Source organism: Pipistrellus kuhlii, unplaced genomic scaffold, assembly GCF_014108245.1.
Source record: "Pipistrellus kuhlii isolate mPipKuh1 unplaced genomic scaffold, mPipKuh1.p scaffold_m20_p_11, whole genome shotgun sequence".
NCBI lineage: Eukaryota > Metazoa > Chordata > Mammalia > Chiroptera > Vespertilionidae > Pipistrellus > Pipistrellus kuhlii.
This window is the reverse complement of record NW_023425416.1, coordinates 6,579,053-6,603,632: the sequence shown is the minus strand read 5'-3', so window position 1 is coordinate 6,603,632 and position 24,580 is coordinate 6,579,053. Positions and strand designations below refer to the sequence as shown.

At 45.7% G+C, this 24,580-nt stretch overlaps 1 protein-coding gene across 4 annotated transcripts in view; it reads right to left on the bottom strand.

Annotated features, from left to right (window-relative positions):
- PRICKLE2 (prickle planar cell polarity protein 2) overlaps positions 1 to 24,580 on the bottom strand; it is a 308,954-nt gene that overhangs the window by 73,382 nt on the left and 210,992 nt on the right. For all 4 annotated transcript variants that reach the window (XM_045578962.1, XM_036430629.2, XM_036430630.2 and 1 more), the window contains one exon: positions 5,652 to 5,835. In XM_045578962.1, coding sequence (XP_045434918.1) covers positions 5,652 to 5,835 — 184 coding nt within the window. The remainder of the gene's footprint in view (positions 1 to 5,651; positions 5,836 to 24,580) is intronic.

Genomic DNA, 24,580 nt, shown 5'->3' with positions numbered 1-24,580 from the left:
GGGACCATCTGTATTTGAGAATCCCCCACAGACATGGGTGAGAGGACGTGCATCAGGAGAAACACTCTGATGGCCTCTTCAGACCCATAGCTCAGCGAGGAGAACTAAATAGGAAAACCACACGTACCAGTGATGGCCGCCCAGCCCACGCAGTGGAGACCAGCTCTAAAGGGCAGTAGCTTTACATGTGACCCCTCCACCTACAGCAACTGCTCTTCTGGAGAGGAACCGGCCAGTGTACAGGAAGGCTGGCTGCGGTCACCTAATTTCATATCAAGGAAAGCAGCCCGAGAGGCACATTTCAAAAATAAACGTTGGCTCAGGGTTGCTCAGGGTGGTACTCTGGTGCCTGGGAGGGGTCAATTCTCCTTTGTGCAGGGTCATCTGGTACTTTTCAGGACGTGTAGCATCCCAGGCTCCTACCCATGAAAACAGTAGTGGAGTCCTCCAGCCATTTCCACAATAACTACCTCCTCCCAACCACCCATACCCAAATGCCCCCTAGTGGTGCTGGTACCACTCCAGGTTAGGAACCAGCAACAGAGAACTAACTGCACCCCCTTCCCAAGGAGAATCTGGATCTAAATACACTGACAGAGAAAAGTCCTCCTCGCAATACACGAAGTGGGGGGAAAAACACAGTAAGTGGGTAGCACCATCACATTTTTGTCCAAACCCCCCCACAGAAATGTACTCCTATATCCATAGACACTTGTTATATATACACACGCAAAAAGGTTGGAACGCACTTCTCTCTGCCACACACCTGACCCCCTCACGGGCAGCAGCCATTATGCCGCAGAGAGAACACGGCAGGAGTTCCATAAATGTGTGTTGCATCGAGGCATCCTTTTTTTTTTTTTTGTCTTGATTGGATCAGAATTTTGCTGCCAGATACTCCAGGTTTTAATATCACCTTCAGCCAGGGACACTCAATCCACATTCCTCCCCCTACTCCACTGGGACATTGGGCAATGTCTGGAGACATGATTCGTTTTCCCAGCAGCGGGGAAAGGACGGCGTGTGTTACCGGTTTATCTAGTGGGTAGAGGCCAGGGATGCTGCCAATCATCATGCAAAGCGCAGGAGGCCTCAAAACCAAAGGCTTACCCAGCTAACGCTGCCAACAGGGCTGAGAATGAGAAACCCTGCTCACCACGGGCCTGTCTCATAAGCTTGTTGAACACCCCCACCTCCTTCCTGGAGGATTATGTGCTGTCAGATGACCATGGCCTCTCTGGGAGACAGCACATCATTAAGTGTTTGGGTTTGAAGAGAAGCTGGCGCCGTCTAGCAGACTTCGATGGCCAATCAGGGTGGACTCCAGCTCTCTGTTCGCTACCGCAAGGCTCTCTGGGTGGCATCAGACACATTTGGAGGAAGCAAAGGCAGAGGATCTGAGCAATCTCCCTGGTACTTTCCAGGCCAGTCATCGCACATCACAGGATCCCAGCCTGTCCTCGCTGGCACCCTCTGTGGTGCTGATTAGGTTTCAGACTACATTAAGAAAATTGGGTTTTACAGGGAGTAGATTTTTCTAAAATGAAGTGCTCACATTCAAGAATGCCCCCCAAGTGGGAGGTGACTTTCAATTGCATTGTATTTAATTGAAGGCATTTCTCAGAAGAAATGGAATAATAAAGAGTGTCACCTGAAGGTCTACTAACCAACCCCACGCCAGGGGCTAAAATGAAAGGTTTCCAACGGAAAGGAAAGGAAGCACATTGCTCCCAACCCCGACTAGTCATATTTTGCCTGCAGCACAAAGCATTTTAATGTTCATTATACTTTCTCTTGGTAGAAAAACGGCTTTTCTCAAACCAGAGACAATTAACATGATACTAAACTTTTATTAGTGAGAGGCATTTAGGACTCAAACTTTTCTAATCTTAGAACATACTGGATAACATTAAAATTTTTTTAAAACCTACACAATTCAAGGAAGCTCATAATTTACAAATTCAAAGCGCATTTCCTTCATGCAACAAATATCTTTAATATAGACATATTTTATTAGGCAAGTACAGAGCCCTTCAAATAGCTTGAAGAGACAGTTTCTCTCTGAAGACAATTTCCCTTTATAAGTATCTGTGTCATAGAGGTCTGAGTAAGTGTAGGGAATAGAGAAAACTATGCAAAGAGCAACAAAATTATGAGAGAGGAATATCCTTTCATCTGACATAATTCAAACCACTTGTTTGACAGCATTAATCATGTTCTTTCAAAACAAATCAAAGAACGTTGCTTTATACTTCCCAAAGACTTTCGTTTTGGATGAGTCAAAGTGGCCTCCAAATGCCATAATCCCTCACTCTTCAAATTGGGGAATGTAACCAAGAACTAGCTTCTGCAATTTTCTATTCTCTTGGCTCAATAGAAAGTTTTGCCTGAATCTGAACATCCTAGAACCATCTTAAAGAAGAAATCTACGTAAGCAGGGAACTGAAAACAGTTTAACTTTGAAATTTCAGGGCCCAATTTAGCAGGAAGCAAAGGGAACAAAAGAAGGATGGGTGTCTTAGAAGCTGCTGGAAATGAGGTTAGCACAGAAATGAAACAAGCTCACAGATGGATTGAGGTGTGAAAACTCATTGCTCAAGTACCAGGGGCAGAATGGTGATGTCAAACAAAGATCCTCAGTCACCCACCACCTCATCTGAGTTTTACAGAAAAACTCAACATCTTCTCATTCTTCTTAAACTTACACTTTAATAATATAATCCTTACTGAAACAGGACAATATATAACTTCAACCTACTAACAGAGAGAAAACACTCATTTCTTGTTGTTATTATACAAGTTCCCTTAGATTCTCATGGGCATTATTTCCTGTGAATGTTTCTATTCTGAGATACTTTCTCCATGGTAGGAATCAGAATAGAGATCACAAAACTGAAGTATCTGCAGGGCTTAGGAAGGTACCACACAGGGGTAAAGTGGGCTTTGAGGAGACGAGGGTGACTTATAGAGGTCAAACTGTCTAGAAAGAATGCCAGCTCTCAATGCAATGGCCAAAACACCATTCCTGGCAGAAATGAGAATTCAGATCCTCAAATTTTCATGATTTTTTAAAAGAATACTTTATTGATTTTTAGAGAAACATTGATGTGAGAGCCCAACATCATTCAGCTGCTTCCTATGCCTTCCCCTCTACTCCCTCTCCCCCCAACAACACACATCACTGGGAATTTGAGCCCACAATCTGGACATCCAACTGACAACCCTTTAAAGCCCAGTGGGAGATATACAGGAGGCACCCAACTGAACATCATCAGTTGGATGGCACCCAACCAACTGAGCCACAATGGCCAGGGCCATAAGCATAAACTCTTAACTAAAAATTTCCAATTATTGTATTAAGCATTAGTAATTAAAGTGTTTTTTTCCTCATGGCTCTAGAATTTTATTTTTTTTATTGCATTTATTGGGGTGACATTGGTTAATGAAATTATACAGATTTCAGGTGTATAACACATCATCTGTATATTGTATTGTGTGTTCACCACCCCCAAGTCAAGTCTCCTTCCATCACCATTTATCCCCCCATGCCCTCCTCTACCTCCCCCCTCTTATTGACTAAGTCAGAAGTTTAAACAATGCTTTGCTGGCTAAAGAAGCCTTGCCCTGTGTGGTTGATTTCATCAGCCAATTTGCAACCTCAGTATTGGAAGAAAAAAGTAAGAAATGGCCAATCAAAGCGATGTTATCAGGGTCCCACCCTTAAATTGTTGGTGAATTCTTGGGTCTATCTTTTTATTTTTTTTTTAAATATTTTTTTTATTGATTTTTAGTGAGAGAGGAAGAGAGAAGGAGAGACAGATAGAAACTCCAATGAGAGAGGAACATCATCAGTTGGGTGCCTCCTGTATATCTCCCACTGGGAATCAAGCCTACAACCTGGGCATGTGCCCTGATAGGGAATCAAACCAGTGACCTTTTGGTTCCTACACTGACACTCAGCCACTGAGCTACACTGGCCAGGTTTTTGGGTCTTTCTTATCATAAAGAACTTTTTCTACATATGTAATACTTTCAACAATAAAGAGTTATTTAAAAAAGAAAAGAACTTTTTCTAAAAGCACAACCACATCTAAAGTTCCTTACTTAAAATTTCAGGGCTTTTTAAGTTTCAAAACATTCTGTCAGACATAAAAAGCTGCAGAACAAGAAGCTCTCTGTGTCAGAGGAAGGGAACAGTGGTCAAACACTTAAGATCCTGGTAAACCTGCCTCTTAAAGATGTGCTAGTGTAGTAACCAGCTCGCTAATATTAATAATAGTTAAGGAGCAGAGGGAAGGCCAGATATAAGCAAGGCCACCTGGGCAGCTTCACCAGGAAGCTGCAACTTCACACTCCCCGGGGAGCCACCTGTCCATGCCCTGCACATCACGGGGGGGAGGGGGAAGGAAGGAGATACGGGAGGGGGGGAAAGAAAAGGGGGATAGGCGCATGTGCAGTGAAGTCTGGGTCACATGGGGAGGATGCTTGCCAGTCAGTCTGACCTGGGAATAAAGATAATTGCCTAGGGGATTGAGCCACCGCAAGTGTGCGAAATCTTGGAAGGTCACATTCCCCAGGCAAAGGAGTTCTTGCTCTCCTGTCCCTTTCGCTTTGCTCCTGGTTCCTCACGCTCATGAGTGCTCCCTCCACAGCCAGGTGGCCCTAGAAGCTACATGGCCCACGGCCATCTGGATCCCTCACACCGTGGGCTGCAGCTGGGAACACAGGCTAACCTGGCCAGATGCGGGACTGGACTGGGCAAACGTGGAGCAGAGACTCTGGCACTGGCTCTGACCCTAGCCCTGCTGAAGGCGAAATGGGACTTTTCCACGGCAGGACAGGGGGAGCTGGGACCTTGGAAACTCAGGGGTTTACTTCCACAGAAATAAAACTTTCCATAGATACCTCATCCTCTCAGAAATTCTTATTCCAGCGACACCCCACAAAGCCCGCTTCCACTGACAACAGGTGGGGACATGGACAGCACCTCACGGATAACAGATGCGGAGAGAAGATCATGGAAATGTCTAGCCGAAAGCAGGGGCTTCTAAGCCAACACTGAGGCCAGTGGAAGAGAAAATTCCAAGTACCGAGAAATGCAAAGCAGAGGCTATATGTCACCGGGGGAAATGCAGTGAACAGAAAAAACCAAGTTCATCTCATCGGGCCAATAATATTTACAGTCTGTGGGTAGTGCCAAAATATTTCAGGAAATGCCAATGTCTTTCTTTGTAAAGCAAGGCCAAGAGTAATATTTAAACACAGCGCCTATAAATCACTGGGGGGAACAGGCGAATGAATCCACATTTCCTCACTCTGCTTTACAGAGAATCTTAACCTCAAGATTCACGGTCAAGACAGAACTCCCTTCCCTCTCCGAAATTAATGATTTGCCATCGAATGTTCCTAAGTCAACATTTCTGAGAAGTTGCTAGGCCATCTTCTGTTAACAGTTCATGGCAATACGGAATGAATGAAAGCGATGGCTCCCACAAGGCTCCCTTTCATTTCTCTTCCTCATTTCCCACTGTGGCCTCAGCCACGGAGCCCCAACTACTTCCCAGAATCAGCCAAGTCAACGCTTCCTTCTGATCCGGATGGGCCAGGCAAAGGCAAAAGGCACACCCCACGTCCCCTCCTCCGAGCGGTACCTGTTCGGGCTTCAGCCCGGGGGGGACCCAGGCGTACTCCTCCAGGGCACAGCCCGAGTCGTCGTCCGAGGTGGAGTTCCTCTGGAAGTCGAACATGAGTTTGCTGACGGTCTTCTCCATCTCCAGGGGCATCACCGTCACCATGTGCTCCTCCTGCGGGCACTTGCAGTGCAGACAGATCTTCCTGCAAGCAGCAAAGGCAGGAGGTGAGGGCAAGGCCAGAACCCCCATTATTTTCCATCGGCCTGCCAGTCCCCAGCCCTTGGATCCCAAACGATATAAACACATTCCTTGGCAACTGCTTTTTGGCAAAAGCATCTAGGGGAGAGCCTAGCACAGCACGCTTGACTCCGTAGATGGCAGGCAGTGCGCATGTGCAGAGACCATGGAAGGTCAGAGGCACCACGTGAGCATGCTAAGGATTTTTAAACACGGACCCCAACCTTTCCTTCTAAGCCAGTTCCCCAAGAGGAATGTCAAACTATTTTTTGTTTCGGCAGGTAGAACGCTGGAGAAAGTTCATGACCACAATTTCCTTGACTGTAACAGTAATTAAACAGACATAATACATATGCTATTACCAGGAGACTTAACAAATACTGACAACATGCCATTTTTATAAAAGGTTCTTGGACCTTGGAAAACGAATGTGGCTTTAAAAGGAACTGCAGGTGAGATTTTCTTTAAGAAGAGAAAAAATTTTCCCCCCATTAAACAAATCTGGGCCCACGATTTTACGAGAAAGGCATTTTCATTTCCACTAAAGATCCCTGGAGGTTTGAAACTTTAATTAGAAACCCAAATCTTCCCTAAATTGATTGTTTTTATAATATACAAAGGAATCATGCAGGCGAATTCTTTCAAAAGGCAGCAGCCAATGATCAAAATCTCTTCTCCAAATTGAGCATTCCTCTTTAAGGTTTCATCTTTCCATTCTCCATGGCTACACAAACGATGAAGCAATAAAAAGGTTTATTCAGCAAACACAAAAGCATGTCTAGCATCCATCAATAAAACAGAGACGAAAACAATGGAGGAGGACATTTTAAGGAAAATAAGCTGTTATATGTATGCTCTTATCTTTATGATTAGTTCCGGTAGCAACTTACAAAGGCAACAAAGAGTCCGTCATTCTAATCCCACATGTGCCTGAATTTTATTGTATTTTACTTTATTTATTTATTTGGTGCCTGAATTTTTTTTGATAACAGCTTTAAGATATAATTTATATGCCATAAAACTCACCATTTAAAAGTGGCTTTGATCCTAGACACTTCTACTAATTTGGGGATTTTTTTTTCCCCCTCAGGGTTATTTTATGATAGAAAACATACTGAAGAGCAAGTAAGATACCCTCTTTTTTTTTTTTTTGCTTCATTCATAGGATTAAATATCACCAATTCTTGTTGCAGAGAAATGGGAACTTTTATTATTTATTTTACTTTACTTTAGAGAGAGGCAGAGGGGGAGAGAGGAGAGAGAAACGTTGAGTTGTTATTCGGCTTTCAGTATGTCCACAGAGTTGTGAAACTAACACCTCTGTCTAATTTTAGAACATTTTCATCACCCCCCAAAAATCCCGTGCACATTAGCAGTAACTTCCCACATTCCCTTTCCCCCAGGTCCTGACCAACACTAATCCATTTTCTATTTATATGGTTTTATCTATTCTGGAAATTTCACATAAGTGAAATCATATAATACGTAGATTTTAAAAACTGGCTTCTTTCATATAGTAATATCGTATTTTTAAGGGTCATCTATGTTGTAGCATGTGTCAATCCTTCATTGCCTTTTTATTGAAATACTAGAAGCCTGGTGCAGGAAATTAATGCATGGGGATGAGTGGGTTGTCCCTCAGCCCAGCCTGCACCCTCTCCAATCTGGGACCCCTTGAGGGATGTCCGACTGCCCGTTTAAGTGGGATTGGGCATAAATGGTCAGTCGAACATCCCTCTCATAATCCAGGACTGCTGGCTCTCAAACGCTTGCCTGCCTGATGCCCCAACCACTTCTGCCTGCCAGCCTGATCACCCCTAACTGCCCTCCCCTGCTGGCCAGGTCACCCTCAACTGCCCTCCCCTGCAAGCCTGGTCCCCCCCCCCCAACTGCCCTCTCCTGCTTACCCAGTCACCCCTAATTGTCCTCCCTTCAGGCCTGGTTGCCCCCAACTACCCTCACCTGCTGGCCTAGTCACCCCTAACTGCCCTCCCTTGATGGTCTGGTCACCCCTAATTGTCCTCCCCTGCAGGCCTGGTCCCTCCCCAACTGCCCTCCCCTGTAGGCCTGGTTCCTCCCAACTGACCTCCCCTGCTGGCCTGATCACCTACAACGGCCCTTCCCTGCCAACCATCTTGTGGTGGCCACCTTTGACTACATGGGGGTGGCCATCTTGTGTGTTGGAATGATAGTCAATTTGCATATTACCTCTTTATTATCCTATCTAATAAAAGAGAAACATGCAAATTGACCATATGCCCATGAGCCACGCCCACCAGCCACTCAGGAGCAAGTATGCAAATTAATCCAACCAAGGTGGCACTAATTTGCATATCCAGGTGCAGAACGAAGACTGAAGACAGCATAGAAAGAAGCCAAGTGCTGCAGAAGGGAGCAAAGCTGCAGAGAAGCAAGCAGACTGGGGTGGCGAAGGGAGGGAAGTAGGTAGGGCCGTGAAGACTGCTGCAGCAAGCCCTATTCTTGCAGGAATATTCCTGCAACAGCCTCTAGTTTAGAATAATATTCTATTGTATATTTTGTTTATCCATTTATCAGTTGGTGGGCATTTGGATTGTTTCCACTTTTTGACTTTTGTGAATTCATGCTGCTCTGAATATTTATGGACACAATTTTTTATTTATTTATTTATTTATTTTTGTGTGTGTGTGTGTGTGTATACATATGTTTTATATTCTCTTGGGTGGATACCCAGGAGTAGAATTGCTGGGTCATATAGCAACTTTAAGCTTAACACTTTGAGGAACTACTACACTTTTTTTTTCCGCAAAAAATATATGTACCATTTTACCATTATGTACCATTCCTACCATCAGTGAATGAGTGTTCCATTTTCTCTGCTTCTTCCCTATACTTGTTATTCTTTCTTTTTGATTATTGCCATCCTAGTGGGTTTAAAGTGGTATCTTACTGTGCTTTAGATGTGCACTTTTTAAGTAGCTAATTATGTTGAGCATCTTCTAATGTGCTTATTATCTCTTCTTTGTAAAAGTGTCTATTCAAATCCTTAGTTCATTTTTAAATTGTTATTTGTCTTTTATTATTAAGTTGTAAACATTTTTATATACATATATTCTGGATACAATTCCTTTATCAGATAGTATAGGATTTGCAAAAAATTTTCTCCCATGATGTGGATTTTCACTTTCTTGATGATGCTTATTAAAGCACATTTAAAAAAAATCTTGATGAAGTCCAATTTATATTTGTTTTCTGTTGTTGCTTGTGCTTTAAGTATCCTATCTAAGAAACTATTGCCTGACTTAAGGTCATAAAGATTTATTCCTATATTTGAATCTAAGAGTTTTATGGTTTTAACTCTTACTAGTATTTGTGGATCCATGTTCCATTTTGAATTAATTTTCATATATGACCTGAGGCAGGAGTCCAGATTCATATTCTTGTGGCTATCCAGCGGACCCAGGACTATTTGTTAGAAGTCTATTCTTTCCCCATTGAAGTGTCTTGGCATCCTTCTCAAAAATTAATTGATCATAAATTTAAAGGCTTATTTCTGGCCTTTCAATTATTCCATTGATCTGTATGTCTGTCCTCTTGCCAGTGTTACACTGTCTTTGTTACTGTTGCTGTGTAGTAAGTTTTGAAACCGTGAAGTGAGGCTCTTCCAAAACTGTCCCCCTTTTAAAAGGTTGTTTGATTCTTCTGCATCCCTGGCATTTGCATCATAACATATAAATTTTAGGGAAGTAACTTGCCAATTTCTGCAAAATGGTCCTGCTGGGAATTTGACAGGGATTGCATTGAATCTGTACACCGATTTGGAAACTATTGCTGTCTAACCAACAGTAAGTCTTCCAATCCGTGAATGAAGGATATCTTTCCATTTATTTCAGTATACTTTAATTTCCTTCGATGCTATTTTGTGGTTTTCTGTTATGTCTTGCACTTCTTTTGTTAAATTTAAGTAATTTATTCTTATTGATACCACTATGAATTTTTAAGTAATTTATTCTTATTGATACCTCTATGAAACTGCTTAGTTTCATTTTCTAGATTGTTACTGTATAGAAACACAAATGATATTTGTACATTGATGTTACACCTACCATCTTGCTGACCTTGCTTATTACTTTATTACTTCTAAGAGTGTGTGTGTTTCCTTCGGATTTCCTGTAGCCCAGACCCGTCTGATGTCTTTCTCTGTCTTGCTCTTGCCTCACTGCCTGGAGCATGCTGGCGATGAGAAGTGGCATGTGTGGGCATCCTGGGCGGACCCCTGTCCTCGGGGAGAGCAGCCAGTCTTTCACCATTGAGTATGACTTAGCTGCGGGCCTTCTGCCCAGGCCCTTTGTTAGACCGGACAAGTTTCCTGCTAGGCTAGTTTGTTGATGGTTGTTGTTGTCTTTATTCACAGAAGGGGGTGTTGGATTTGGAATGCTCTTTTAGCATCCACCTAGGTGGCCGGTTGGTTTTTGTTCTTAATCTATTAATACCGTGTGCCTGAATGTTGACACCCAAATGTTCCGAGAAAACAGAATCAGCTAATCCAGCCGAATTAGGCCTGTCAAGGTCTCCCACGTCCTGCTTTCTGTCAGATGGAAAATACAACAGCCAGCGTGCACACGTGGGTCTGGTTTGCATCTCCAAACCCAAAGATGTTTAATCGTATCCCTCTAACCCTCGTTCCTTTTAGAAACAGAGCTCATGTTAATAGTAACTAATTAATCAGCTACTTTAAAAAAAGTCAAGGGTTTGAGGAAGTCATCAGATTTCTTTTTTTCCTCTTAAAATCTTTATGCCAGCTTATGGCTTAAGAAAAAAGGTTTTCATGTACTAGAATTTAAGCAAAGTTAGGAAGTTCTTTGGCAACTAACAGTTTTTACTGGAAAGTCATACTTTTAAAACAAATGGTAGAGGATTTTTTTTTAACCCAATTAAACGTATTCAGCAGTGCAGGGAAGGGCACATATTTAATGTGGACGGATGTGATCTGATTAACTGAAGCTCCAGGAGAAGAAAAAAGACAAGGGGAGTCACAGGATGATGGAACCAGCTCCGGAACGAGTCCCACTGTGGAGAAGCGTGAGCACCAGAGAAAGGGGAGAGGCCGAGGGTCCGTTTAGTCTCTCAACAAGTGACTGTCAAGCACTTACCATGTGCCAGGCACTGCAATAGGCACTTGGGTTACCAACCAGAACACAGACCCCTGCGCTCCTAGACCCTACATCATTAGAAGCGAGAAGCATAGCATACGTAAGAAACATGACAGACTGCACACCAAGAAAGACAAGTTCACCGCCTCTTCCCAAAGGCTCGGAGAGGCTGAGCAATACGTTCAGAGCCAGCCCTAAACAGAGGTGCACAGGAGGATCTGATTCCTGAACAAAAACAACTCCTTGTAGACAGCATCTCTTATTCCAAGAATACACTTTTTAAAAACAAACACGTTTTTACTGTTGTTGTTTTTTTGTTTTAGAGAGAGGAGGGGAGAGGGAAAGATAGAAACATCAATCAGAGAGAAACATGGATCGTTGCCTCCTGCACGACCTTACTGGAGATAGAGCCCATAACACGGGCATGTGCCCTGAGTGGGAATCAAACAGTGAACTTCTGGTTCATAGGTCAATGCTCAACCACTGAGCCACACAGGCCAGCCAGAATAGGCTTTTACTCCTGAACAAAAACATTCAGAAAAATCAAAACCAGCCCCTGGCCGGGTAGCTCAGTTGTTTGAGCATCACCTGGATACATCAAGGTTGTGGTTCAATCCCTGGTCAGGGCACATACAAAAAGCAATCAACGAATGCATAAATAAGCGGAACAACAAACCAATCTCTCCTCTTTTTCTAAAACTCAATCAATAAAGAAAAAAGAAAAACCAAAACCAAAGAGGAAAAAAGGAGAAAAGATGTAAAAAAAAAAAAAAAAAAAAAAAAAAAAGTGGTAAATCAAAACCAGGAAGATCTATATTTCCCTGCTAGCTGCCTGCCATCCATCTTCATTTATAACTGACAGGCTGTGGCACGGCATTTTTATTTGCAAAGAATCTTCAACCTCAGAGGGTCCCACCACCGCCTTTGGAAAGACTAATTTAATAACCTCTGTTTACAAATGGGGACCCAAGGCCCAGAGGCTCGGAAAGGAGCCGAGGGTCAGAGGCAATACCAGGAGGGTTTCTCTGATCCTCATGAGTCTCCCCACCCTGGCAAATGTGCACAACAACGCCCAGCGGCTCTGTGGACAGTGATTGAAGCTTTTGATCAGGAAGGATTTGATTTGGCCTTTTTTCTTTTTTCTTTTTCTTTTCAAATAGACATTATGAAAATAGAGCCTGCTAGTAAGGCAGGATTTCATTTAAAAAAACAACAACAAACAAACAAACAAACAAAAAAAAACACCCAACCATATGAAGCCTGCATTGGTTTCATTCTGTCAGAGCTGACATCCTACCTGCACATAATTGGGTTTGTGAATGACAAGTTTCCAGGGAAGAAGGCATGATTCAGAGAGCAGAGATCCTGAGTTCCCCTTTCTTCCTCCCCTCTACCCGGCAACGGCCCCTGCACCCTCCGTACAGAAGTTGCAGCGATTAATTCATTGGCTCCCGCTCTCAGAAGCCGCAATCCGCTCTCCCATGGCATACACAGCTCTGCAGGTACAGGCTCTCTCCTGACCCATTTCCAAGTTCTCTGGTCGCCTGCACCGTGGCCACTCTGGAGGCTGACTAACAATTTCTATCGATCAACTTCTGTGCCGTGAAGTGGAAGGCCTCACTACAAACAGATTGGGTATGTGTGAGGGGGCTCATCCTTGAGACATTGACAGGTTATTTGCAACACTAAACTCCGAGCCATCATATCTTGCGTGGTGTGAGGAGTGATAAAATGAAGGCAAAAAATGGATCGGCTTTCATCACACGATTCTGACAAGTTCACGTCATATACTGCAGCTTTCTGGATGTGGAGGGGATTGTAATCATCATTAAGTCCCTTTAAAGTTTTTCCTGCTCTCTTTCACTCCCACCCCCATCTTCTAATGAGAGGAAAATACCTTTGGCAGAAGGACTCACATGGAGATAATTCAGTATATAGCGCAGAGCTGCCCAAGCTGATGTGAGGGAAGAAGACCCTGAACTCAGCTGTTCTCAGGCTCAACTTCCTCCCCTAACCCCAGGCAATTCCATTGTCCTAAGGCCCCAGGATCCCACAGGCACCAGTGTGAGAGCCAGCATGCAACCTGGACCTCTCAGGTCTTTCCCAGCACTTACCCGAATGTGAAGGATGCACGATTCATGGATAGATGATGGAGAGATGAGAGAGAGAGAGAGAGAGAGAGAGAGGGAGAGAGAGAGAGAGAGAGAGAGAGAGAGGGAGAAGTCTGTCCATGGCTTTTAAAAGACAACCCTAATCATGAAGCTCTGCACATAAATAATGACATGACCTTCTGGGAGACTCTCTGGGAGCAGTGACGTGCCCAGTGGCTCGGCCTGGGCAGTCCCGCAGGCCCAGGAGCTGCGTTTCCGCCAGCATTCCAGGTGACTGACTCACCCGGAGGGCACTTTTCTGCAGTTCGCCTCTTAGGTAGGCAGCAGCTCCTGAGGCAGAGCACTGCCTGAGACCACGGTGTGTCCCACCAGCAGAGCCGATAGTCCCAAACAACAACTCTGGGCAACATGCATCCATTCAATCATTTTGTTATTTTAAATATATATTTTTATTGATTTGAGAGAGAGAGAGAGAGAGAGAAAGAGAAAGAGAAACATCAACGAGAGAGAATCATTGATCCGCTGCCTCCTGCACGCCCCCTACTGGGGATTAAGCCTGCAATTAAGGCATGTGCTCTTGACTAGAATCCAACCCAGGACTTTTTGTTCCACAGGCTGACCCTCTATCCATTGAGCCAAACCGGCTAGGGCTGGGCAACGTACATTTAAAAAAATCATTTCTTCCTGCGCCAACTCCTCCTGATCACCATGTCTTAAATACTGACGTCACTAAGCCCATCTGTCACTCAGCTGGGCACCCCCTGGGGCATTGGCAAAAAGGTGCTGGTGAGAGGAAGGACTACACTAGCCACCAGCATGCGCCTCGTTGCCAGACCTGCCATCTGTCCTCTTGCCATGGTATGGGCTTCTCTGCCCAAGTCCATGGCCAGATCAGGTTCAGGACACTTTCAGGCACAGGGTCAAGGGCGGACTGCTTACCGCAAGCATGTCAAACTCACGGCCTGCGGGCCACATGCCTCATTTATTTGGTCTGTGTTAGCCTTTGAATTTGACATGCTTGGCTTACAGCGTGGCTCAGCCCCAACACAGACCAAGTGATCGATGGGCATGCGCAATGCCGGACTCAACGTGGCAACACTTCAGGTGGCCGACATCAGGTGTGGGGAAAAGGCACCTTCGTTAGAGGCAAAGCGCTGACATAACCCTGAGGCCTCCAGAGCTTTTCGCAAAACAACAGCTGTGCCCTAGGCATTCAGATTCTTCCATGTCGCCAGCTCACCAAGGGTTCCTTTCACTCTTCCGGAGAGGAAATCTTTTTCTCCTTACAATTTAAAGTTACTGCTTCCTTATCCCCAAACAACATGCAACATGCAGCTAATGTGGAAAAGGATAAGGGACTACATAGAAACCAGAAGAAGGAAAATATTTCAAAACCCTCCCCGCCCCAGAGATAGATAACCCTGCTAAACAGAAACAGCTGCCGTCCTCCTGTTCCCTCGTGGCAGGAAACGAGACCAGATTTCAGCCTGTTCCCCCCGGTGAGCACGGGAGCCACGCCTGGCCTGGGATGACGACGGAGCCAGAGCCACCTACGCATGCTCACCCGCAGGGAGAGGTGCATTATCCAACCCCATTCGTGGGTCTGTTCTGATCCGGCTCCCTGCAGCAGGATCAGAGGATGTACTTACACAGCCGGGAAGATGCCGGCAACGTGGGATTGCATATATCTTCACGGGCATCTCAGAGTCAAGTTGGGTCCCTCAGATAAAGAACATCTGAAAGCCAGATTTTAACATCTATCGACTAGCCACGTTCTGTGCTGGTGGGGAGAGATGAGGCGTGGCCAATTTGAAACCACCAAGCCTTGGCTCTGTGCTAGGTCTCTGCACATCAGTCACACACTCCCGGTGCTGCAATAACTGACGTCACCGCCAACCACCTGCAGGACCTGCCCCGGCAGGACGGGCTCGGCGCCGCCGGGCAGGACTCTGGCTTTCGCGGTCCGCTCTGCTGCCCAGATGCCCTGGGTTGCCAACGCGAGCATTGCCTTTTCACATGCCCTGTGAAGCACCAGCCCACAATGGGCCAAAAGCTACGCTGAGTTTGCCTCCCTTTGGGAACACCTTGCCCAGGCTTTAGGAGGTAAATGAGAGTTTCTCTGGAGGAGAGTTTTTCCTGGGTTGCAAGCTGCCGGGAAGTAAGTGGATAAAGAGACAGTGGTTGTACGTAACAAAAAAGGCATCACCCCACTGTGCTTCAGTGAGCCAGTGAGGACGGAAGTGGCGTCCACCTGCCCCAAGAGATTGCTGAGATCATCCTACCGTAAGTAAGTTGGAGTTGTTGAAACAGCTATCGCAAAGAACACAAGCTAAACTGCCCCCCACAAAAACTGCACAAGTCACAGGGCTCCAGCATCACCTTCCACACCCCCCAAAACATGTGGAGGATCAGAATGGCAGAGAGGAGGGCAGACAAAAATATACGTGTGGGGCTCAGCTGGTGTGGCTCAGTGGTTGAGTGGCATCCCATGAACTCAAAAGGAAAATGGGGGATGGGATGGGAAAGGTGGGGGGTGGCTTGCAACCTAGTTCAGTATCTGGTTAAAACTGTAGTCTTGCTTCCCCACGCTGACTGCCCTGGGCGGAGCTGCGGGGACCCTCAGGGGCCCGCCACAGGAGGAGATGTATAGGTCAGAGTCTTCCCACGAGTGCAGTTCAGGCTTTGGACCCGGAATTCCCCTGGACCAGCAGATCTGCGAAATAAAGGTTAAACTTTCCTCCCTCAGAGTGCTGGCTGATTCTTCTCCCATGCATTCCGCTACAACAAACCAAGAGGTCACTGGTTCGATTCCCAGTAAGGGCACATGCCCAGGTTGCTGGCTCAATTCCCGGTAGGATGTTTCTCTCTCTCTATCCCTCTCCCTTCCTCTCTCTAAAAATCAATACAGACGTATTTTAAGAACATGTGTGAGGGCTGGCCTGGAATGAAACGAGGGTGCTCCAAAAGGTGACAGCCTGCCCCACAGGATCAAGGAATCCACAAAGTGAGACCTCCAGGGCCCTGCCTCTCGCCTCTCATTCCAACATGCACTTTGGCACTGAAGGATGGCAGGGCAGGCTGAGCACTGTGGCTGTATTTTCACTATTACCATCATTTCTTACATTTATGGAGGGCTTATAATATTCATATTATTTTTACATCGTTTATCTCATTTATTCATTCCCACCCATCCTGGAAAGTTGGCATTTGTACCCATTTCACAGATTAAAAAATGTGGGTTATGTACTCATAAGTCACCTGACTAAAGTCAGACAAATCATAACCTATGGCCTCTGACTCCAGACCAGTGCTATGTTTACCACTTTGTTTTAAGTAGTGTGGCCAAATCTGCCTTCCTTTTCTTCTGTGCACCTTTCCATCCTTCCCTCCATCCATATTCATCCATACCCATCATATCCATTTTTCCATCCATTCATCCATCCATCCATATTCATCCATACTCATCCATATCCATTTATCCACCCATCCAAATCCATCCATTCATATTATCCATATCTATATCCATTCATCCATATTTATCCATATCCATTTATCCATCCATCCATATTCATCCATATCCATCCATCCATTCATATCCACTCACCCATCCATATCTACTGATACAGTCAACCTATCAACCAACCATCCAGGCGGACAACAGTGGTTGAGCATCTAAGATGAGCCAGGCACTGTATGAAGATATCAGGCACATAGCACAGGGAAGGCAAGTATAAAGGCTCTGAGGTGGGAGAGTATGGCATGAGTCACTCTCAGGAGGTGGCGTGTGTCCTCCCCTCTCCCATCAGTGTCTGCATTGATGGCAGTGACCAAACTAGCTGAGCCACGGGTGCCACCTTCCATTCTCCTGAATTCCCTTCTCCTGGGAATTCCTGTATCCCTCTGTCTGGATACACAGACATCAGCATATTCTGTTACCTGCAGCCTTCCTGGCTCCTTAACTCCCTCACTGAGCCACAATATTTTGTTTTCCTCCCTTTCTGGCAAACACTCCGTCTGAATGAGGGACCCAGGCATGAACCTTGACACCTGCCATGTCAGGAAGCAAGATTTCTATCTCTGTGAGAAAGGAAAAATGGTTTCCTAATAAACATAGAAGCTGAAGGGCGGAGACCATGACAGGGCCAGCTGGGTGCGAGGCTGGTGTGTGCTGGGAGCCAAAACCCTGCTGCCTGCCCTGTCCCACTGCCTGGCCTCGCCCGGGCCCCGCGGTTCTGGCCATCTGTGCCACGAGGAGCTTCTCTCTCCCTGGCACTGCCACGCTCAGCTAGGATAATTCTCAGTGGCAGTTGTTTCCTCTCAATTCATATGTCAGCTCATTCTTCAATTAAGAAATACAGAGTCCTTTTTAGATGAATTATCTTGTAAATTTTTAGTAGTGGACACACATTCTTTCTTAAAAGGAGCCTCCTGAAGATTTTTCCTATTTTGGACATCTCTCACCACGCTGTGACTTACAGGTATGATGTCTCAGCAGCATGGGCAATGACTGAGATTGGGCTTCCTCAGAACCAGATCCTCGAAAGACATGTGAACATAATGAAGTTTGAGGGCAATCCCCAGAGTCCTGCAGGGAACTGGAGAAGGGAAGCAGGGGAGGGAAGGATGCCGACACCCAGCAAGGTGACGAGCAGGCTTTGCTCATCTCTCACTCAGTTCAGTGGAGGAGGTATAGGATGGCACAGACAGTCCTCAGAGATGTCCCACTGGAGAGTCAAGGTCACAGGGGTACTTAGGCACCATTCCCTACAGCCACTGGGTGAGGACCACTCATGGGCCCCCCTGGCCTACTCCACACACAACACAGGTCAGCTCAACAAAAAGCTGCGATTCCTACTGCGGCAGAACCATGGGTCAAGTCCTCTGGAATGGTGAGTGCCACGGGGGAAGGAGGAAATGCCAAAAGTATTTGCTGCACGCCACTTTACTTATTCAACAGTAACTCCCTGAGCATCTACTATGCACTATGCATTCTGATAGGTGTTGCAAAGAATTAAACAAATAAAAACTAGTAAGGAGTCCCTGTATCATTGGGACATGAAGATACAGCCACAGCTAGACTATAACTTACAAAGTGAAGAGTAATTGTGGGATGTCCAAGACCATGTTCTTATTCTGAGATGACAGATGCTGAGATACACATACAGGTACAGCATGGTATCTGCAATTTATTTCCAGATGGCTCAGCAATAATAATAATGTGTGGATGTGGGGTAGAAGGAGGGAGTGAGGAGAAGGAGAAGGAAGAGAAGGAGGAGGAGGAGGAGGAGGAGGAAGAGGTGGAGGAGAGAGAAGCACAGATGTGGCAAAATGTGAACAATGGAGAAATCTAAGAGTGCATAGAAGTTCATTGTATTACTTTTTAAGTTCCATGTATCATTGTGATTTTTCAAAATATTTTAAAACAAACAAAAGTGTAAAGTACTTTGACTTTGTTGTTGGGTCAGTGACTGATAGAAAACTAAGCACTGTGCACAGAGAAGAGAGGGCCTCCCCGAGGAAGCTACACCTGAGGGTGACTAGGCAAAAGGAGAAGAAAGAGGTATTTCCGACAAGTAAATAAAGGCGTGGAGGTGGGAGAGAGCATGAAGTCATCTAGATATTGAGAAGAGCCCTAGCCAGTTTGGCTCAGTGGATAGAGTGTCGGCCTGCAGACTGAAGAGTCCCAAGTTTGATTTGGGTGGAGGGCACATGACCAGGTTGTGGGCTAGATCCCAGTAGGGGGTATGCAGGAGGCAGCTGATCAATGATTCTCTGTCATCACTGATGTTTCAATCTCTCTCTCTCTCTCTCTCTCTCTCTCCCTTCCTCTCTGAAATTAATGAAAATATATATATTTTAAAAGATATGGAGAGGAGTCTTAGATGGTGACAAGATGGCAGCTGGAGGCTGACACATGCAATCCATGGGAAAGAGGTTTCCTTTATTGAAAATGTGCTCACGGCCAGGGAGGAATCTGCCCAGCAAATGCCAGCTAGCGAGTTCAGATGGTGATGAGCAGACAGAGAGAGCCTGCAAAGCAGAGGAGCATGGCCCTGATGGTGTCTCCATGGCAACACTGCTACCTGCCCCACTGCGTTTCTACCCAAAGCTGTGCGTATCTAGAGAAGCTCCGCTTTCCTTAGCTGCTGGCAGACCCACTGCTCGGCTAAGAACAAAGCAAGGTGGGTGCGTGGCAGTTACTCCTGGTGGGCAGATTCCTCCACTTCACTGTGCCCACGGGCTCACATGACTGTACAGCATGCTCGTCTCTGCTGCCCTGGACACTGCACAGCAGGTTCCCAGAGCCCGTCCTCTGCAGACGAGCCCTGCTGAGAAAATGACTGACACCCCCACCTCCAAACTGCAAGGCAAGAACCAGGAGATGGCACAAAACACCTTTGCCTTCTCTCTTTCTCTGCCAGGCCATCTGCCGACAGTCTCTACCTGCCTGATGGCAGAAGCTAGCTAATCGCACGTAGACAAGAGCTGAGACCTTAACTATCCCCTAAGGGCTGGAAGGCAGTCTACACAGTGCAACCTTCGATTCTGGAGGCACGGTGACTTGGGTTCGAATCCTAACTCTGCCACATCATCGAGTTGCTGTTAGGATTCAATAACTTGATGCATGCAGCATGCTTGGCACAGCGACGCCTCATTATGCCGGCCGGGCCGCATGCTATGTGTCGCGATACAAAGTAAAACAGGTAGGTAAACAGACGTCGTCATGGTGCTTACACTACAGAAGTTGACCTGGGCCTACGAACTGTATTCTATTAGTTGGAATGGAGATAGATCTAAATCAGTGATGAACAAGTCATTTTTCTGTCTTTATGAAACACCTAGGATATTTTAAAAGTGTTCTAGGCAGAGTGAAGTGATTTAATGACCATCCTTCCCAAATGATGACTAAACCTTTACCATGCTTTCAATATGTCAAGGTTACACACGTAACCTTTTTTTCTTACCAAGATACAGTAAGATGGACAGGTTGGCTATTAAGTGAATCACCCCAGGACTAAGTAAGCACTTCAGAGCCCACCACACACGTTTCACCCCGGCCAGTCTTTGAACTGCCAAGAGAGCAAGACGGTCACAGCCACCGTACAGCTGGAGAGAGACGGAGCAGCCCCGAGGGCCGCGGGCTGGGCTTGTACTGTAAGGTGACCAGATGTCCCGCTTTGGGCAGGACAGTCCTGATCTTTAATGATTTGTCCCGCGTCCCGCTGTGTTTTAAAAAAGTCCCGATTTTTGGCACGCGGGACAAATCATTAAAGATCAGGACTGTCCCACCCAAAGCGGGACGTCTGGTCACCTTATTGTCCTGGAGTGTCTACAGCTTCAAGTCGACTTGGTTCCCCCCCCCCCCCCCAAGACAGGGGAAGTAATGTCAGTTTGGTTCCATCTCTAGGGTCTGATTTTCCCAACTTCCTTTGCAAGAAAACATTTCTGAGGGATTGGCGGCCTCCATGCTAAGCACTTTCCGCACATTCTTTGTGTCATCCTCAAAACACGGTCCGCGACAGAAATGATGACTCCCCTCATTTTACAGATGGGAATACCGAGGCTCGCAGAGGTGCTGGAACTTACCCAAGCTCTCGCGGCCAGATGATGAAAATGAAAAGCGAACCCGAATGTGCTGGCCCCGGCGCTCTTCACCAAAACCCCGGATGCCTTGCTGAGGCCCCTCCCGACAGGCTGCGCAGGTCCCTGAGTCCGTGTAAAACAAGCTGTGCCTCTTTTTCCGTCCACAGAGAGCCCCCCAAATCACTGGCAAATACAGTGATTCACTTAATAGCCAACCTATCCATCTTACTGTATCTTGGTAAAAAAAAAAAAGGTTACGTGTGTAACCTTGACATATTGAAAGCATGGTAAAGGTTTAGTCATCGTTTGGGAAGGATGGTCATTAAATCACTTCACTCTGCCTAGAACACCTTTAATGTATCGTAGGTGTTTCATAAAGACAGAAAAATAACTTGTTCATCACTGGTTTAGATCTGTCTCCGTTCCAACTAGAATACAGTACGTGCCAAATACAGTACAGAAGGACATTCTTAAGTGGCTGCTTATTAATAACGTTTTCCGTTTATATAAGGCCGCCTTTCATCCAGTAAATAATGAAAAATGTTACACGTTGATCATACCTTGTTTGCATGTCCAGGAAGCCTGCTCCTTTAAAAACTCAAAAGAGCACGTTAGATATCAGAATTATCATCGAGGATGCCGAATCTTAGCAGTTCAATGGTACAGGGTTTAAAGAAATTTTTATGCATAGCAAAATTTTATGCATACCTTGATGTGTAGGCAGCCAAACTGACAATGTGAAAGAAAGACAAGTCCGAGCTCGTCTGACTAAATCGAGCCCAGTGATTGGGCTGCTTTCCACCTGTCTACCTTTCAGAAGCCATTCTGACCAGGCCCACGCTCCTGCTACTGAGAGAGCAACGCTGAATTCTTCGCTTGCGTGTTCACTGTGCTTCCTACAAGGCAGGTGTTTCCAAGCAGCCCAGCCTGCACAGAAAGCATGGGGCGGGGGGGGGGGGGGGGGGAGGGCAGTGGGCTGGGGTACAGAGTACATTGCTCCAACCCATGCAAGCTTCCAGTCTTGACAGGCATTCTAAGTGATTTCTGAGATGATGAACTCAAAATGCAAGTATAATTTAAATGAACTCCTGAATCTTGACGGATAAGCTGTTGCTGAGCCATCCCCTCTGTACTGACCACGCAGCCAAAGAATGGATTGCCCAGAGCAGCGGTTGCCAACCAGTGATCCATGTACCACTGGTGGTCCGTGAGGTCAGAAAGGTTGGTGACCGCTGGCCCGGAGGATGCCTACTGAGAAGAGTTCACTGGGAGCCTCACAGCAGGGATGCTGCCGAACCACAGGCCATGAAAAGCGACAGGAGCCTCAAGAATAGTAACCGTGTTAACCAAACAACAGGATGTATATCCCAGAGAAAGAAAAGAATCAATGACAACCTTCATTAAACAAAAAGTCAACTAAAACTTTCAATAAGTCTTCAGGTCATCCATTTTGGGGAGGAAGAATAAGGGGGAGGTAGAATTTCTTTTCGGCATGCCTACGCAATTGGCAGGTGTTTGATAAATATTTACTAGCTGAAAAAAGAACCAACTTGCAGGGAGTTTGCAAGATGAAGCCTCCTGGGTCAGCTCTAACTCATGGGTAGAGGCTGCCTGGAGAGTTGTGTTGAGAAGGATTCTGAGGTTGTGTTGGGTCTTGATAGGAAGAGTGTGGTGGTCATTAGTGAGGTCTGCATTGGACAGGCCGATGCAGGTGCCGATCTTTGTCTTATCAAGAATGGAGTTAAACCATTGTACATATTCAAATAAGAACAATTTTCCCCACTGAAGAAGATCTTCCCTTCCATTTAAACAGAAGCTTCTGGGAGAATAACAAGGAGGAGTAAGGGGAGAAAGCAGGCACCTGCGGATCCTGAAGGTCACAGGCTGCTGTCCAATGAGGTGAGAGATATCAAACCAACATGATGCTCATGATCAATCACCTTTGACTTGCACTCACAAGGCAAGTTTACTGGGAAATCAGGTTCAGGATCATTATGGACATGGCTGACATATCCAGAATCACAAGATACTGTCAGTTGGGTAACCCTGCTCTTTCTATTAAGGCAGGAAAGTAATCAGATATATCGTCCAAATTAAAAAAAAAAAAAAAAAAGATTGAAAACTAATGGGCTTTAGTTATAAATAACCAGAAACTTGGTTAACCATAACTTCACATTCTTCTAAACATTCCTCTGAGCTAACATTTCCCCTTGTTGAACTATCCCAGCCAACAGAGCAAGCACACCTGCGTTCTTCAAAGCTTTACAAAGCATTTGATTTTAATTTATATAAACCAAAGCATTTTAAGTGAAAAACCTTAAACAGCTATTTCTTATAATCTCAGGAGGCCTAAATAAGAATAAGTGCACAATATATCATATGAGCGAATGTATTTATTTACAGATGTTTGTGCAATACACACACAAATAAGTTCCAAGATCCTTCACATCTATTGCCTGTGTAAGTTGTGAAGGCTCCAGAGCTACATGGGATAAATTCAAATCCAGCTTGGTCACTTCCTAGTTTTGTGACCTGGGGCAAGTCATTTACCCTCTTTGCTTAGTTTCTGAGGAGTGCAGATGATACCATAAGATTATAATGAAAAGTAAATAAGATATAGTATATAAAGCAGTGAGCGCTCTGCCTGCCACAGTGTAAGCTGTCAGTAAATGTAAATGTCAGTTGTTAATTATTTGTATTACTTTTCAGAAGGAGAAAGTGAGTCACAGAACAACAAAGTGATTTCTTGGAGGTTTACTCAAGTAAGAAGTGATGATGCTAGGACTAGAACCCGGGCCTTCTGAATGGAGTGGCATTTTCTTTCCTGTGAGACACTTAATTTCTATTATAAAGGTAGCTGAGTATCACCCAGGAGCTTGTCAGAAGCTGCATCTGCATCTCAGCATCTCCCCAGGTGAGCACAGTGGAGAAGCCTGGGTCGCCAGCACTCTGCGGAACACGTGCAGACACAGCACAGCCCGGAGGGCCTCTCAGCGAAACGGCAGCACCAACACACTGAGGGGCCCTCTCGCCTCCTCGCACCTCTGAAACATCCAAAGGTCAATGTGTTTTCAGGAAGCTTCAGGTCATTCTCTAGAGCAGTGCTCACCAACGGTGGTCTATGCACCACTAGTGGTCTGTGAGGTCCGAAAGATTGACGACTGCTGTTCTAGAAGGTTCCTGCTGCTCAGATTCACAGTTAACACAGAGCAGTCAGGTCCTGATGGAAAACCTGACCTTTTAGTTGTCCACCCAAGAGCAGCGCGCCATGCAAATCACACACCTTCACAGACAGGGCTGCCTTCATTCTTCAAGTTCACACTTACCAGGGTCAGTGCCAGATGAGAACATAACAGTTCATTTGAATCAGGGCCTTTATTTTGGGGAAGAAAGAGCTGAGGCTCAGACAGACAAACCAAGAATTTTGGTTGGAACCTGACGTGGCTAGAGCTAGAGATCGAGAGCCAACAAGCTCGGCCCCTGTCTCTGGACTTTAGCTGGTGCCCATGGCCACACCTCAGCCCAGCTCAATGTCCCATGTGTCCTCGCTCCTCTTCTGTGTCCAACAAAGGGCTTGCCCTGCTGGTCTGCGGCATCTCATCCTCATCTCAGTGTGTCTTACTGACTCTCCAACCAACCTCACCCTTTCATTCCAAAAGCCACATGCAAAGCTGTGGGTGAAGAAGCCATATGATCTTTTTGTGCCTGACATATTCTCTTGGATGTTTCCAATTTTACCAAAAGATCAGCCGAAGGGATTTCAATGCGGCAGCTAAATAATGAGGTCTTTCTCCCATGAGGGATCCACAGGAGGAAAAGCACCCACAGAGGGTAGTACAGGGAAAAGTTAAGCGGGCCTAGAGTGGTGGACATTCAGGCTTTG